Raw genomic sequence first — 14,256 nt, 5'->3', positions numbered from 1 at the left:
GAAGGGAACCTGTCAAAATTGGATTCGGCCAACATGCCCGCGGCATCCCACGGAGATACAACACCCTCGGTAACGTCCGGAAGATGGCATTTGCTGCAAAACGTAAGTAGACGAGAGATAACATACCAGCGAACTAATTGACGATAACGAAAGGTTAAAGAAAAGAAGAAAAAGAAACAATGACTTCATGAGAGACAGATAATCGATAGTAGACCTAGCTGGCGGGTACCCCAATTTGACGAGTATTATAATGAGTTACAAGAATTAGTTGAAATTTACCAATCAACGCCCCCGGAAATTGTCATTGAAGGGGCAGTATTTACATCTAAGATACAAGATACAATGATGTACCTCATGTGGGATGAATTGATAGTCTCTTGAGGCATAAACCACCACCACTGACTGCACTGGCTACAACAACCCTTGGGGTGGTTCGAATTGATCGAGGGAATTTCCGATCCAATGAGTCAAAAGGACCGATCATTGACAGACAGTAAGTAACCACCATCAGCTGGATCCCCTAAGTTTCATCAGCGGCGCGATCGGAGAAGATACCAATCAGCTCGTGCTGAACCAAGGTACCAAATGTCGCATCACTGCGCATGGCATTGCATGGCATTGCAGCTCGCCCCTCGTAGTTCTTTTGTCAATTCCCGATGCATCTGCACCTACAGGTGTAGTAGGGATTGTAGCAAGGTACTAGGTAAGCAACTAAGGATCCTGGCCTGTGCCGGATCTCATCTACATCTATTCCGCCCGCACTACTTTAGTTCTATCTGCGACATCCTCTCCGGTAGGTAAAGTGTAGTAGTAGATACAGCACTACCTCCTCTTAGGCTGTTATCTAAGCCAGTGTATATTTAGTTAGTGGGCAAGGTGAATTTGATTTTCTTCTCCGAATCCGTTGCCTCCTTCACAGTCACCTGCTTTCCGAAAAAGGCAGTTCGACAGATGCGCCAAGTTCTCGACCCAGTTTAGACTCCTGATCGGAAGGAGAGATCCTCCTTTAGGGCCACTAAGTCGCGCACTAAAGTACGGCGCACTAGGTACGGTAAGGCCAGGAGTGACTTAGGACGAAAGGACTAACTAACTAACTAACAACTAACTACTACCAGAGAGATCGCCCGCGATGGCGAACGAGGTGCCTACTGTCCCCGCGGTCTGGATTTGTGTTTGTTGGGTGTTTGGGAACGTGGGCGTCACCCATCCATGATCTCAGTATCCGTTAATTTCCCTCCTTCAGCGGTTTTTCCCCCTCCTCACCCCTCCTTTCTTCTTGATCCCAGCAGGAGATTGGGTTTGTTTGATCGGACCATCAATGCCAAATTGGGAGTACCTCCATTGTGCAATTTTTAAGACTAGATCGATCTGAGTTCTAATCGAGTTGAGGGGCAAATAGAGATACGCGCAACAGGCTAAAAGTAAGAAGAATTTTTTTTAAAAAAAAAGTAGAAATAGAAATAAATTAGAAAAGTAATAATTCTAGTAAATTAATTAAAAAATTGCAGAGCGAAGTGTGAAAAAGGAAAAAGCAAAGTGCCAGGGGGAGGCGATTGAAGGAGCCGTCAGTTTGACATGGAGCAAGGGAGAACGGAAAAGCTGACTTAGTCGTAGTAGTAGTTTAGTGAAGGATGTATAAGTCAACTGGCACTATTGACGGGATGACAACCAAGCAGCCCAATGAGAACAATGTGTTGCGGAGCAAGACGGGGCAGAAAGGAGGGGCCAAAGGACCCAATTGCAGCAGGAAGACATAAAGAGAAAGAGAGCAAAAGGAAGCAAGCAGGTGACATGAACTGACTGACAAGATATCCCGCGATTAACTACTAGGTGCTGATTTAGTCTACCTTGGAGAAAGATGATCCATCAGGTTCCATTATTTTTATTATTATTATTATTATCATGATCTCATTTCTTATTTCATTCTTCCGCAGTGTGAAATTAAGAAGTATTGATACTGTAATATTGTGACCACATCGATAAGAAGAAGGCAGCGATGGGGGCGCTCTCCAACGATGGTTTTGGGTACCTGATCCATGACTGCCTACCACGGGTTATCGGATAAGTGAGATAGAGAAAGAATAGGAAAGGAAGATAGAAGTTATGTGATCGAATGGTACTAACCAGGCCAGCGCGTGCCATAGCCAGTGCCGGTGGTTAGAGAGCCTGATAGGTGATCCTTACTTTTCTTCCTCTTTTCGACGCAAAGAAGAGCCAATTGTCTCGCCTCCGGGGTATTTCCCCCTTCCATTCATTTGCCATCGTCCTCGACGGCAATGGCTGGCGTGAATTGCACGCGCACTTTCGCCTTTGGTTGCTTCTCCAAATCATGACCCGGGGATCGACGGAAAAGCTTACTTCAGGGCCCCAACCCAAGACCATGGAAAAAGCGCTCCTGGATTAAACCTGAATGACAGGACCCGAGACAATGGGCGTACCACCAGCAGCAGAAGCAGCTAAAAAGTCCGGCCGAAAGGGGTCTCCACTCAGTTCTTGCCCAATGGGGCCGCATGGCCGATGCCGTTCCCTGGCCATCGTCGATCTCCCATGCGTTCGTTCTCTCTGGCTGGCTTTTTTTCCTTTTTTCCTTTTTCTTTTTCTGTTTTTTATTTTATTTTTTTTTATTTTTAATTTACTTTTTTCTCTGCTGGGGAGGCGCACGAGCGTCCGTCGCTATCGCTCATGGAGTACCTTTTCCTGGACCCATCCATTCTTTCTTGCACCATTCAGTGTCCCATATCCACTCTTTTTCAGGGCTCCACTTCTGCCTCCCTCCTGCATTCACTCACTCACCTCACTCACACTCTCACACTCTCTTCCCTCATTGTCCCTCTCATCCACTCTCATTTCTCTCCTCCATGGAGTCTAAAGCCCCGTAGGCCGGAGCGATGGCGTCTTTCTCCAGCGTGGGTCCCTATCCACACCCACTTCATTCATTCCCCTCCGTACTTCCTCTCCTCCTAGTAACCTTAGTGTGTACCTGGGGGACTTTCCCACTGGTCCTTTCTCTCTATTGGGTACTTTGCTCCGGACCCTCTTCCTGCTCCTACATGGAACACAAACCCCCCCGACTACGGAGTACATATATCCTGAGATCCTCCCCGATCATCCTACTATAACATCCCTGATCTTCCTCTTCCTAATCTCATCTGTGTATATCATCTACCTTCTCTCGTCTCTCATAAGGCCTCTTGAGTGTCTTCTCCCTCCGTCCCTCTTTTCTTTTTCCTCTCTACACGGTTCAACCAGTCATTGAACCTTCAGAGTCCTGAGGCCTTACCTCTCTCTCTCTCTCATCTTCATACTTCAATATCCTTCTCTCCTTCCCAACTCAAATTTCCATCTTCAAAGTAACCGAACATGAAGAACTCAATCCCATCTGACGTGTGGGAGAGGAAGAAGGCTCTGATTGCCAAGTTGTATAAGGATGAAGAATGGCCTCTGAAGCAGGTCATCAAGCAAATTCGTTCCGATGATTTCAACCCAAGGTGAGAAGAGGCTTTCGGAAATATCTCAAATGGGTTTCCACCGGTGTGCTAACTCTGCCTCCAAGTGAGACTCAGTTGCGGAGTAGATTGAAGAAGTGGAGGGTCACCAAGCCCTCTCGCCAGACACGCAAGAAATCCGACGACAGCCAACAGGAGACTACCGGAGATGACAGTGGTCAAGAAGATGCATCCCCAAAGGCTCAGTCTTCCACCATCTCCCCCAAAGCACGCCCCCCTCTTCGCTCAGTCGCATCAGACATCTCTGTCACCGAACCGGAATGGTACATGGCCAGTAGTGCATACACGCACCATGAGGACCTGCCTACTACAGTTTGCCTTGATGGATAAAACATTTCCAATGTGTGGGCTCCCATGATGAGCCCGTCCCAGAAGCAGCGGGATCCTTCCCACGCCTCTTCCGTGATGGTCCTTCCCAGCTCCAACTCATATGACTCACCGCACACGTCGCCATTGATGGACAGCATGTTGGCCAACCAAACATCAAGCATGGCGTCGCCTTTCCATGATCCTTCTTTTGCTGTCACCACAGACTGCATGCAAACACCCGCGACAACAGCTGGACCAATCCAGTGGTCTATCCCTCAGTGGTACTCGATGCCTCTTGAGGCTGGTAGTCCATTCTACACTGCGGCACCACTGAGCCCTCCTATCGATCCCGCCATGCACCTGATGACCCCACACGCCCAGACACCGCCCCCTTCTAGTATCGGGCGGCAACATATGGCCGACCTGCACGAGGGGCCTCAGTCATGGAAGCGTGCTATGTCTGCTCCATACGTTCAGGATACCGCTGGCGGGCATCCGAGATTGGACCAGAAGGGCTCGCAAACACGGCCGCTTGACCGGAAGGCTTCTATTCAACCGAAGTCAGCTGGTCAACCATCCATGGGAATCGTGTCTCCGTCCGCTTTTTATCCCCACGGTCAACATCCTGCTATGTGTGCGCCCATCTACCCGTATCCTGGACCTGAGCCACTTGTGCACAGGCCTCAGAGCATCGACTTTTAAGCATTACCAGGAGCACGTCGCTTTATTTGTGTGAAACTAATATGCTCTCATACTGGACCCTTGGTTTGCATACATTGGTCTAGTCACCTTGACACATTTTTGAGATTGATCTATTCTTCTCACTTGTACTTTTTGCCTCTCGTCTTTGCTGTTCACATGAATCGTCTCCTTCTCTTTGCTTGGATGCTGGAAAGGAGCGGGGACATTTGAACACTACATTTTGTACACCAAGGGAACCGGCACTTGGATCATGGGATACCTGGCGTATTGTGGTTGTGCCGAATCATGGAGTGGAGTGTGCTGATTTTGATGATATCCACGTTTGGGATCAAGGAGTTGGGAATTTTCTGTTTCATTTTCCTTTGTCAGTCTATGTGTGCATGGGGTTAATGATGCTTGTACGGGCTATATCATATATATTGATGGCCAGATCGACTGGACGATCGGCCAATGAAGGACTGGTTCCCTCATACATGCCAAATCTTTTATTATACAAAGGCGCATACATAAGTCTCCCGCATTAGTTATATAAAGTCAAACTTAACAATATAATCCATCTATGCAATCAACCGACCATTTCTGGGCTCATGCTGTAGGGAAAGGCAAAAGTAACTTGCCTAGGTACCGAATGGGAGAGTTTCCTCTTTCAGTTATCCGACGACGGACCTCGGCTCAACCCCGGTGTGGGGAAAGCTTCCCCCCCCTTTGGGTCCCATCAGACCAAATGGATGTGTCTTGACCCCAAATCGAGACCGAAACTCTCCATACCCCCATCCTAAGACAGTCCACTTTCACCCACCCACTCACTCACCGTCTTTCTTTGCACTATTCCACCATTGTGCTTGTCCAGCTTCACCGAAAGATACAGCACGGCCACCATTCAGTCGTCATCATGCGAGCCATTCAAGTAAAAGAATATGTCAAGGTCGGTAACAACGAAGTGATCTATACTAGACTTGCCACCGCTCTACCACGGACAAATTGACTTACTCCCACAACACACAGGGACCTCAGGATCTCCAAGTCGCAACCCTTCCCACGCCTTCCCCATCCGCAACAGAGTACCTGATTGAGATCCACTCCGCAGGTACAAATTTCTTCGACCTGCTCCAAATCCAGGGCAAGTACCAACACCAGCCTCCACTACCCTGGATTGGGGGCGCAGAGTTCGCAGGTACCATCCTAGCCGTGCCCACCAAAGCGCAGTCCCCGCGATTCAAAGTCGGGGACCGAGTCTTTGGCGCCACACAAGGCGCCTACGCTACCCACATCCTTGCCCCAGAGCACACTCTTCTCCCTGTGCCGGCAGGCTGGAGCTTCGAGGATGCAGCAGGCCTCTTTGTCACAGCTCCTACCTCATACGGTGGTCTTGTGCACCGCGCAAACGTCCAGCCGGGCGACTGGGTCCTCGTGCATGCGGCGGCCGGTGGCGTCGGGTTAGCCGCGGTGCAGATTGCCAAAGCTAAGGGGGCGACGGTGATTGCGACGGCCGGGACGGAGCGGAAGCGACAGATCGCGCGCCAATTCGGGGCGGATCATGTCATTGATTATCGGGAGAAGAGCTGGCCGGAGGAGGTGAAGCGGTTGTGCGCGCAACATCGCTCGGGGAATGGAAAGGCCGGGGTGGACATCGTATATGATCCGGTCGGGATGATCGAGGCGAGCCTGAAGTGTGTGGCGTGGAATGCACGCCTTTTGGTCATTGGCTTTGCAGCGGGAAAGATCGAGAAGGTCGCGCTGAATCGCGTGTTGTTGAAGAATGTCAGTTTGGTTGGATTGCATTGGGGCCAGTATGCACGGTTTGAGAAGGAGACGGTACAGACGGTTTGGAAGGGAATCTTCGATCTTGTGGCGCAGGGCAAGTTCAAGGGTACGGCCTTCAAGGACGAGAGCTTTGTAGGATTGGAGAGTGTGCCTCGCGCGCTGCAGGCGCTGGGTGGCCGGGAGACATGGGGGAAGGTGGTGGTGAAGATTATCGACGATGATGCTATTGCTGGAAAGAGTAAACTATAGAGTAGATACTGAAGCCTCTGGACTAGGCCCTGGGTAATACGGATTACATGAAGGATTGGAAGTGCATCTCATTCAGCAGTAATCAATTCACATTCAAGGATAACAAGCGGAATGTATCTATCTAGAGCAGAAAGATACTACTACGCTAAGTATGTAGGTGCGCAAGGAGTCATGCTCTCGTAGCAAGGTGTAAACGCGAGCAACATGAACTATGAAGGCCCTAAGAAATTTCTCTAGCAACCTGAAAAAAGAAATCAAAACCGGAACCCCGAAGGGTCCCGACAATCCAGCTCCAGTCGGCCACAGTCACAAGACGTGACATGCGATGACTGTTCTCCAAAAAGGAGAGTCCTTGACGGAAGCTCAAGCACCCTGTTTGTCCAGCCCGAAGGCTGTGAACAGAGCTAACAACCTGGGACAGCTGGATTGCAAAGTTGCGATAGGGTGCCAATCCTCTTTCGATATGTGTGTTGGCGGGATTCCGTACATGCAGCACGATGGATCTTCACTAGATGAAGCAGAAAAGATGACCTAGCACATTATGAGTCTCAATTACTGCTGTCCAGCGTCTTTGGCACTGCAAGCTGCCGTTGTTGTGGCTCTGATGGTGGATGAATCGATTATCGACTGAGCAGATGAAAAACAGGAGAAGCCGGCGCGCACGTGCTTGCTTTTTGTAGGCTCGCTTACTTAGCGATGAGTCATCCATGTTTTGCTTTCTTATCGACATGTGACTTGATATGACCGATAAGCATGATAAGGAGCCCATCCATTAACAGACAGCATCGCAACATATGCACCTTTCGCACCAATTCTTGGCTTAGCTTGTCCATGGGTCCCTGATGTGGCTTGCAAGAAACGGACCCTGATTGGATATCGGAAAGACACGATATCATTGTGTCGTGGATGGGACAAGGCATTGTGGACATGGATGGTGGTGCCATCGTCCGAGATGCCCGTGGAACAATCGACTGCAATCATTTCCATCGACAATGAACCGGCTTTTAACTTCAGAAGAGTGGGAGTGTAAGCATACAGACAGAGGGTTTATCACTGGGAGTCCATATTGCATCAATGCCCCTGAGTATAAGGCAGATGGGTCCTTTGACGTTACCAGCACCAGCTCACGGCAATCGCCGCTACGTCATAGCCGTATCAGCGTCATCTTAATCCAATCGCTCCACCAGAGTTTCCTCTCAGGCCCTGACTACGCTGCGTCTTCACTCGGCTTACCGGTTTTCCGGCTATCCGATAAACAGGCTTGGAATGGGGAGACTTTCAGGGTATAAGAATCCGCTCTATCGCCAGGGATCACCCGGCGCCCCGTTAAGAAACAGCCAAGTTCAGCTAGTCTTGACCCCTCTCTGATTCAATGGCTCGTTTTCTCCTGAGACTTAAACCCAACCCACCATTTTCTACTTTTGCGCTGCAGCGCCATACATCCCTCACATCGGTTGCGAGAATGTCTACATCATCGAAATCTTCCAAGTTCAGTCATCTTCCTCGGGCCTCGTCTGGGCCTTTGGTGTGCCCTTTTGAGGTACGGTCTCTTGAGAGAGTTATGGGTGTTATATTGTTGACGCAGATGTAGGGGAGAGATGCTCTGCAGTCATGCCAGTTCAATAAAGGCTCGGCGTTCACGGAGGAGGAGCGCAGAACATTCAAACTTCATGGTCTGCTTCCTCCCAATATCCAGACCCTCGAGGAGCAGGTTCAGCGGGCGTACGAGCAATATAGCAGTCGAGATGATGATCTAGCCAAGAACACGTTCATGGCTAGTATGAAGGCACAGAATGAGGTTCTATACTACAAGGTAACACACATATTGACCTCCCGCGTGTGTTAAGGCAATCGAAGACGACCAGTCAACTAACGTATGTTGAAGTTGATTGATACTCATCTCAAGGAGATGCTCAGCATAATCTACACTCCCACTGAAGGCGATGCAATTCAGAACTATTCTCGACTGTTCCGGAAGCCAGAGGGCTGCTTTCTGAACATCAGGGACCAAGACAGGATTGACGAATGCCTTTCCAACTTCAGTCGTGGCGAGGAGGTCGACTATATAGTCGTCAGTGATGGCGAGGAGGTAACTTGGCTATCAGCATGCACTCCATGTACGACATGTCTAACCAGTCACAGATATTAGGAATCGGTGACCAAGGCGTAGGCGCCATCTTGATCTCGGTTGCCAAATTAGCCCTTACCACATTGTGTGCTGGGATACATCCGAGTCGGCAATTGCCGGTGGTCCTAGACTGTGGTACAGATGTATGGCAGAAACAAGAATGAATAAGGCAGGTGCTAATTTTGATTACAGAATGAATCACTTCTCAAAGACGAGCTATACCTGGGCCTGCGACAGTCGCGTGTTAGAGGCGAGGAATATGACCAGTTCGTGGAGAAGTTTGTGGAAACGGCTCGAAAGAGGTTCCCCCGTGCATATATACACTTGTAAGTGGTCAAAGTTCCATAGGATCTCCCACAGCCATCCATCTTGAGCTTGATTGACGTTATTTAGCGAGGACTTTGGCCTTCATAACGCCAAGAGGATCTTGGATAAATACAAATCGCGTATTCCATGCTTCAATGACGATATTCAGGGAACTGGGTGTGTCACTCTGGCTGCCCTGTTATCCGGATTCCATGTGGGTGGTATCAAGTTAGAGGATGCTCGTGTCGTCGTCTTCGGATCTGGATCCGCGGGCACTGGCATCGCGGAGCAGCTCGCCGATACCATCGCGACTGAAACACACAAATCTAAAGAAGAAGCCTCAAAGCAGATATGGTATGGAAATGCATCGGCTTGTGGAGTTCCTTCGACCCTACATTTACTGATTTCCTGAATCTAGGTGTCTCGACAAGCCGGGTCTTCTGGTCAAATCTCTTGGAGATCAGCTGACGCCAGCCCAAGTACCCTTTGCGCGAGACGACAAAGAGTGGCCTGATGCAGATTCGCGCGATCTGCTTTCGGTAGTGAAGAAGGTGAAGCCGCATGCTTTGATTGGGACATCAACCAAACCAAACTCTTTCACCGAGGACGTGATCCGGGAAATGGCGAAGCACGTCGACAAGCCAATTATATTTCCCCTCAGTAACCCGACTCGACTGCACGAGGCACAGCCTGAGGACATCAATCGTTGGACTGATGGCCGAGCTTTGATAGCCACCGGCAGTCCTTTCCCACCCGTCGATCGCAATGGGGGGAAGTATGAGATAGGTATGTGCATCTCCCACTACATAGCGAAGACGGAATCATCCCAGCTGATGCCTGGTTCCCTTGATGTTCGCAGCGGAATGTAACAACTCGACATGCTTTCCCGGAATCGGGTTGGGCGCAGTTCTGTCGCGAACACGAACGTTGTCCAACAAGATGCTTGTGGGTGCAGTCAAGGCATTGGCAGCGCGGTCGCCGGCACTGCAGGATCCCGACGGACCACTTCTACCTGACGTCAAGGATGTACGGGAGCTTAGCGTCGACATCGCCAAAGCAATTATTAAGACGGCGGTCGAAGAAGGGCATGCTCAAGAGGAGGGAATTCCCGCGAATGAAGATGAGTTAGAAGAGTGGATTCGGGCACAGATGTGGGAACCCGTGTACAGGCCCCTTGTGAAGCCACCACCACCACCACAACAACAACAATGAGGACAGGTAATTTTCCAGGAGGGGGCTGTGCACCCCAAGCCGAGCCAGGCTCGGTTGTTCGGCACCAGGCGGAGTTGACGATGAGGCTCTGTCGGAGGTCACCAGATAATTCAATAGTGGATGCATACCAAATCTTGTTGAAAGGCATCAGCATCACAGGATGACCTCTTAGACCCCAGATGATGATTGAATGAATTCAGCCATACGCCACTAGGTGGCGAGGACGAGGCCAAGAAACTAAGCTGCTCGTGTTCAATAAGGCTGTACTAGGAAGGCAGATAGATGATAGGAAAGTAAATGCAAGTACTGCTGAGTAAGGAAGGCTAGTTATCAACTCAACTACTGAGTTATCCATCGTAGGATCCGAGGAGACAACTAACTAGTCAATACTGTCGAAAGGGTTCGGTAGCATTGCCACTCTGAGGCGCAGAGATAGTGGACCCAGGGATCTTACTTTGTATTACCTTCTACTCAGCCACATGTTACCACGCATCTGAAGATATGCAGGGTCCATTTGATGCCATCCCTCCTCTATTCTCATTACAGCAGAATTCCGAACTCCTACCCTTGTGTTGTGGAGATCAACCCAACGGGGCTGCATGCATAGCGGAAGCTTAATCCTTGGTGGGGAGTTGGTGCTCGGCAAGTCTCCTTTCAATCAGCACAAAACTCTCAGTCTCAATGCTGCTGCGCCTTTGTCCTTCTCAAACTCTTACTTAGAAAGAACCTCTTTATCATATATTAAATCACCGCTCTTCCACCTTGTTCTGCTCTGACGCTTGGATTATTTATTCACCTTCTGCAGCACCAAGCAGACAGTCGTTACGATAGTCACTGGACCTCGGTTATTGATCTTCTGCAGTGCACCAACTTGCAGCTTGTGTTACTTTGACGAGCACCTTGCATGGTTGTGTTGGCGTGCAACAAAGATTCTTCTTACTTCACTTACCACCGCACTATCCAATTTCATCTGTGATGAAGATATTATCAGTTGCCACTGCGCTGGCCCTCTGTCTCATCACCCTTGTCACCGCACTCAGCATTCCGCCTGCAGCCCGAGATGCAACTCTCTCCGCAGATTCTTCATCATTGTTGGATCTAGTTAAGCGGCGTGGGGGCGGTGGCGGGGGAGGGCGCAGTGGAGGAGGAAGTGGTGGTCGAAGTGGTAGTGGAGGGAGCAGCAGTAGTAGCAGCAGTGGACGCACAGGGAACAGCGGAAGTAGTGGAAGTAGCTCGAGAACCAGGTGAGTAAACGTCAGTCGATTGGAGAGAGAAGACGTCGTGGCTAACAAGCTCCGCCAGCTCTTCAAGCAATGTCGGGGGCACATCCCGCAGTGGTTCTGGAACCCGTCCGGCGTATGGAGGTGGCTACTACTACGCAGGCGGCGCCACTGCCCCTTATACAGCAGGGGCACGATCACGTTTGGGGGTGACACCTTTTCTCTTGCCAGCGGCCATTGTCCCTCTTTACTTCCCAGGCCTTTGGTTATATGGGGCATACGTCTACCCTTACAGCTATCACTACCACTATATGAACGATACCTCGCATAAACACGAGTCGTTACCCGTGAACTGTATTTGCCAACAGTACTTGGAATGTGGATGCGATGAAAATAGTAACAGCACTTACTATGAGTCCTTATTCAACGGAACGCAACCAAGGAATACGAGCGTGGCCAAGGTGGTTGAAGTGAACGGCACTGAATCAATCTATATCAACGGCACCCTGGCCAACGGGACGACTGCCGCCGATTCGGCTGCAACTCACTATGGTGTTCATGGATCTGGATATTGGATGATGGTGGCCGTGGTGGTGGGCATTGTATGGACGTAGTGTGTCCTGCTCTTACCAGAGACGAGTGAGGTGCCCCCAACCGACCACATCATTCTAACCTTTATTATGTTATGCCTTCATTGGACTGCGCTCTATTCACCACTACAATAGTTTTAGACGATCCGACAGCAGAAGATACCCATGTGCTTGGCGTTGGAGTTAGAAGAACGGCTATTAATATCATGTTGTCTCATTCCATTCCATGTTGATTTTCTTGGTGTTCGGCTTTGCAGAGCCCAAAGACGGACTCCACTTGCAACAGATTAATTAAATTGTGTTTCCCTTGAACCCCCACTCTCGATCCTGCACTCATCATCCCTAAGAATCGCTTCATCCATGTCGGTCTCGATCTATTGCCACGAAAGCACCTGATGATCTTGCCTTTCCCACGGGTCAAGGGATGAGCTTAAAGGTTAATTACGCAGAACCGTTGCAGCCTCTCCACCGGGATCGTCATCTCAGCCATGCATATACATCGCCATCCTGATTGAGCTGGCCACGTCTCAAGGGCCTCCCGCAACAAGGGTCTAGAAGCTCGTCTTCAAGGCCCAGATATGCAATCTTTTCACGCCTCATTCGGCCACCCAATAATCTGGACGTGTCTCCCTGCTGACCGGATCCACTGGCGATGACCCTCCCTCCAAAGTACGTAGCAAAAGTGGGCACGGCAGGCTGCCCCATCAGACATCTGTCAGATCTGACTCCTCCTTTCTTCCCCTTGGCAGCTCCATTGTCTTTCACTTCAGCCCGTCTGTCTTTCCCTCTCTCCCCCCTATTCTTCTTCTTCGCACCTTCTTCCTGAGCATTTCTAACTGGAGTTCACCAGCTGCGCTGTCGCTCCTTCTTCATACATACGCAAACCACCAGAGCTGCCACTCCTTCCAGCTCCATTCGCTCTTTAGTCTTCTTCAAAAGCATCGGCTACTAGCTGTCGTCTCTACCAAGGTTCCATAGAGCGCCAGTGCTTTCCAACGCTATATCAACATCAACATCAATACTTTAAGCCAGGTTTCCAAGTGCATACTCCAAGTCTGCGTGGCATATCGATCCCACTCCGCGTTCTGATTCGCAAACCATATACATACGCAGCCAATAAGATGTATCTCTCCAAGGTCCTTCTCGTTACCTGTGCGGCCTTCGCCCCGTTCGCCTCTGCTGCGGTGCAGGCTACACCTACAGATACACCTGTGCCCGTCTCAAGCACGCATGTCGCATCCACGCCGCTGGCACCAACTCCGACCTCCATTTCGTCCAGCCCCCTTCATACAGCCAGCAGCAGTGTTGTCATCATCAGCAGCAGTAGCAGTGCCAGATTCCATCCCAGCTCTTCCGCTTCGCCAAGTCATATGGCAAGTTCTAGCCGTCGTGTGTCTAGCTCCGCCATTTCCAGCTCCGCCATTGCCAGCTCCTCAGCTTCTTTCACCAGGTCATACATCACCAAGGCATCAGCTCGCCCGACCACCACGACATCGACCGATGCGGACTCAAAGTCGAAGTCAAACTCTGGTTCGGACTCGGAATCCGCCACTGCGGCTGCAGCATCTGCTACTCACTCGGGCGCCGCCGCTCCGGTCGCCCAGCTTTCTGGAGGTATGGCTGCTGGGGTTATCGCTGCTGCAGGATTTATGATGCTCTAAGATACTCTGAGTGGAGTGCTGTCTTATGGTCATGCCTCCCTGTAATACCAGAGTGGCATAGATAGCTGTCTGCGCTAAGTTTGAGAAGCGGGGGTTGATGTGGCAATGAGAAAGGAACTCTTTAACGACAACTCGCTGAGAAGAAGCATCCCATATATGTACTATCGACAACTATGATATTGAGCTCTCCTTTCGGACAGTAGTTCCCTCTCGTGTGTTCTCTTTTTATCGTGTTTTTGATCCATCAAGCCTTGCATGTGTCCATTTGACGGGTCGGCAGCATTTGCTCATCTGTCTGATTTGTGACATTAGTACCTTGCACATTCTTTATTTCCAAATTCATGCAAATGCTTATAATTGACTATATTTTCCTACCTCTCTCTTATCTTTTCCTTCTTCCCCTTACTGGAATGCACATAAGTATCTCGGTAATTTTGCTTCTTCCAGCTCTCTGTGAGGCTTCAGTCTGCAATGACGTAGCGAAGTAGGAACTCAACAATCCGTGGGCAACGTTGAGTCTTGCCTCAATTCAGCGATGTTTGCTTGATCCATCATTGAGGCTGGGCTTATCTATTCTCTTCCCAGGTTGCACCACCCTGCACTTCGTCT

General features: G+C 50.0%; 5 protein-coding genes across 5 annotated transcripts; all 5 read left to right on the top strand.

Annotated features, from left to right (window-relative positions):
• The first annotated feature begins 3,360 nt into the window (after positions 1-3,360).
• On the top strand, positions 3,361-4,963 carry BO88DRAFT_474962 (uncharacterized protein). The gene is made up of 2 exons (XM_025711852.1): positions 3,361-3,488; positions 3,554-4,963. Exon 2 carries the CDS (start codon positions 3,861-3,863, stop codon positions 4,515-4,517), a length of 657 nt encoding a protein of 218 aa, XP_025557838.1. The 5' UTR covers positions 3,361-3,488; positions 3,554-3,860; the 3' UTR covers positions 4,518-4,963.
• A 298-nt stretch (positions 4,964-5,261) lies between these two features.
• On the top strand, positions 5,262-6,741 carry BO88DRAFT_408709 (NADPH:quinone oxidoreductase family protein). The gene is made up of 2 exons (XM_025707777.1): positions 5,262-5,442; positions 5,523-6,741. Exons 1-2 carry the CDS (start codon positions 5,410-5,412, stop codon positions 6,528-6,530), a joined length of 1,041 nt encoding a protein of 346 aa, XP_025557837.1. The 5' UTR covers positions 5,262-5,409; the 3' UTR covers positions 6,531-6,741.
• A 1,161-nt stretch (positions 6,742-7,902) lies between these two features.
• On the top strand, positions 7,903-10,176 carry BO88DRAFT_351838 (NAD-dependent malic enzyme; the record flags this gene model as incomplete). The annotated part of the gene is made up of 8 exons (XM_025703552.1): positions 7,903-8,070; positions 8,122-8,343; positions 8,416-8,619; positions 8,673-8,801; positions 8,851-8,984; positions 9,052-9,318; positions 9,383-9,750; positions 9,824-10,176. The coding sequence occupies 8 exons, from the start codon at positions 7,903-7,905 to the stop codon at positions 10,174-10,176; spliced, it is 1,845 nt and encodes a 614-aa protein (XP_025557836.1).
• Positions 10,177-11,151: 975 nt separating this feature from the next.
• BO88DRAFT_429880 (uncharacterized protein) lies at positions 11,152-12,010 on the top strand (the record flags this gene model as incomplete). The annotated part of the gene is made up of 2 exons (XM_025709192.1): positions 11,152-11,420; positions 11,479-12,010. The coding sequence occupies 2 exons, from the start codon at positions 11,152-11,154 to the stop codon at positions 12,008-12,010; spliced, it is 801 nt and encodes a 266-aa protein (XP_025557835.1).
• Positions 12,011-12,810: 800 nt separating this feature from the next.
• On the top strand, positions 12,811-14,040 carry BO88DRAFT_408704 (putative extracellular serine-rich protein). Its single transcript, XM_025707776.1, has one exon. It carries the CDS (start codon positions 13,108-13,110, stop codon positions 13,645-13,647), a length of 540 nt encoding a protein of 179 aa, XP_025557834.1. The 5' UTR covers positions 12,811-13,107; the 3' UTR covers positions 13,648-14,040.
• Positions 14,041-14,256: the final 216 nt, after the last annotated feature.

The sequence above is a fragment of the Aspergillus vadensis genome (assembly GCF_003184925.1).
Source record: "Aspergillus vadensis CBS 113365 unplaced genomic scaffold BO88scaffold_33, whole genome shotgun sequence".
NCBI lineage: Eukaryota > Fungi > Ascomycota > Eurotiomycetes > Eurotiales > Aspergillaceae > Aspergillus > Aspergillus vadensis.
Note: the sequence above shows the minus strand (reverse complement) of the source record. Positions and strands in the feature narration are given on the sequence as shown.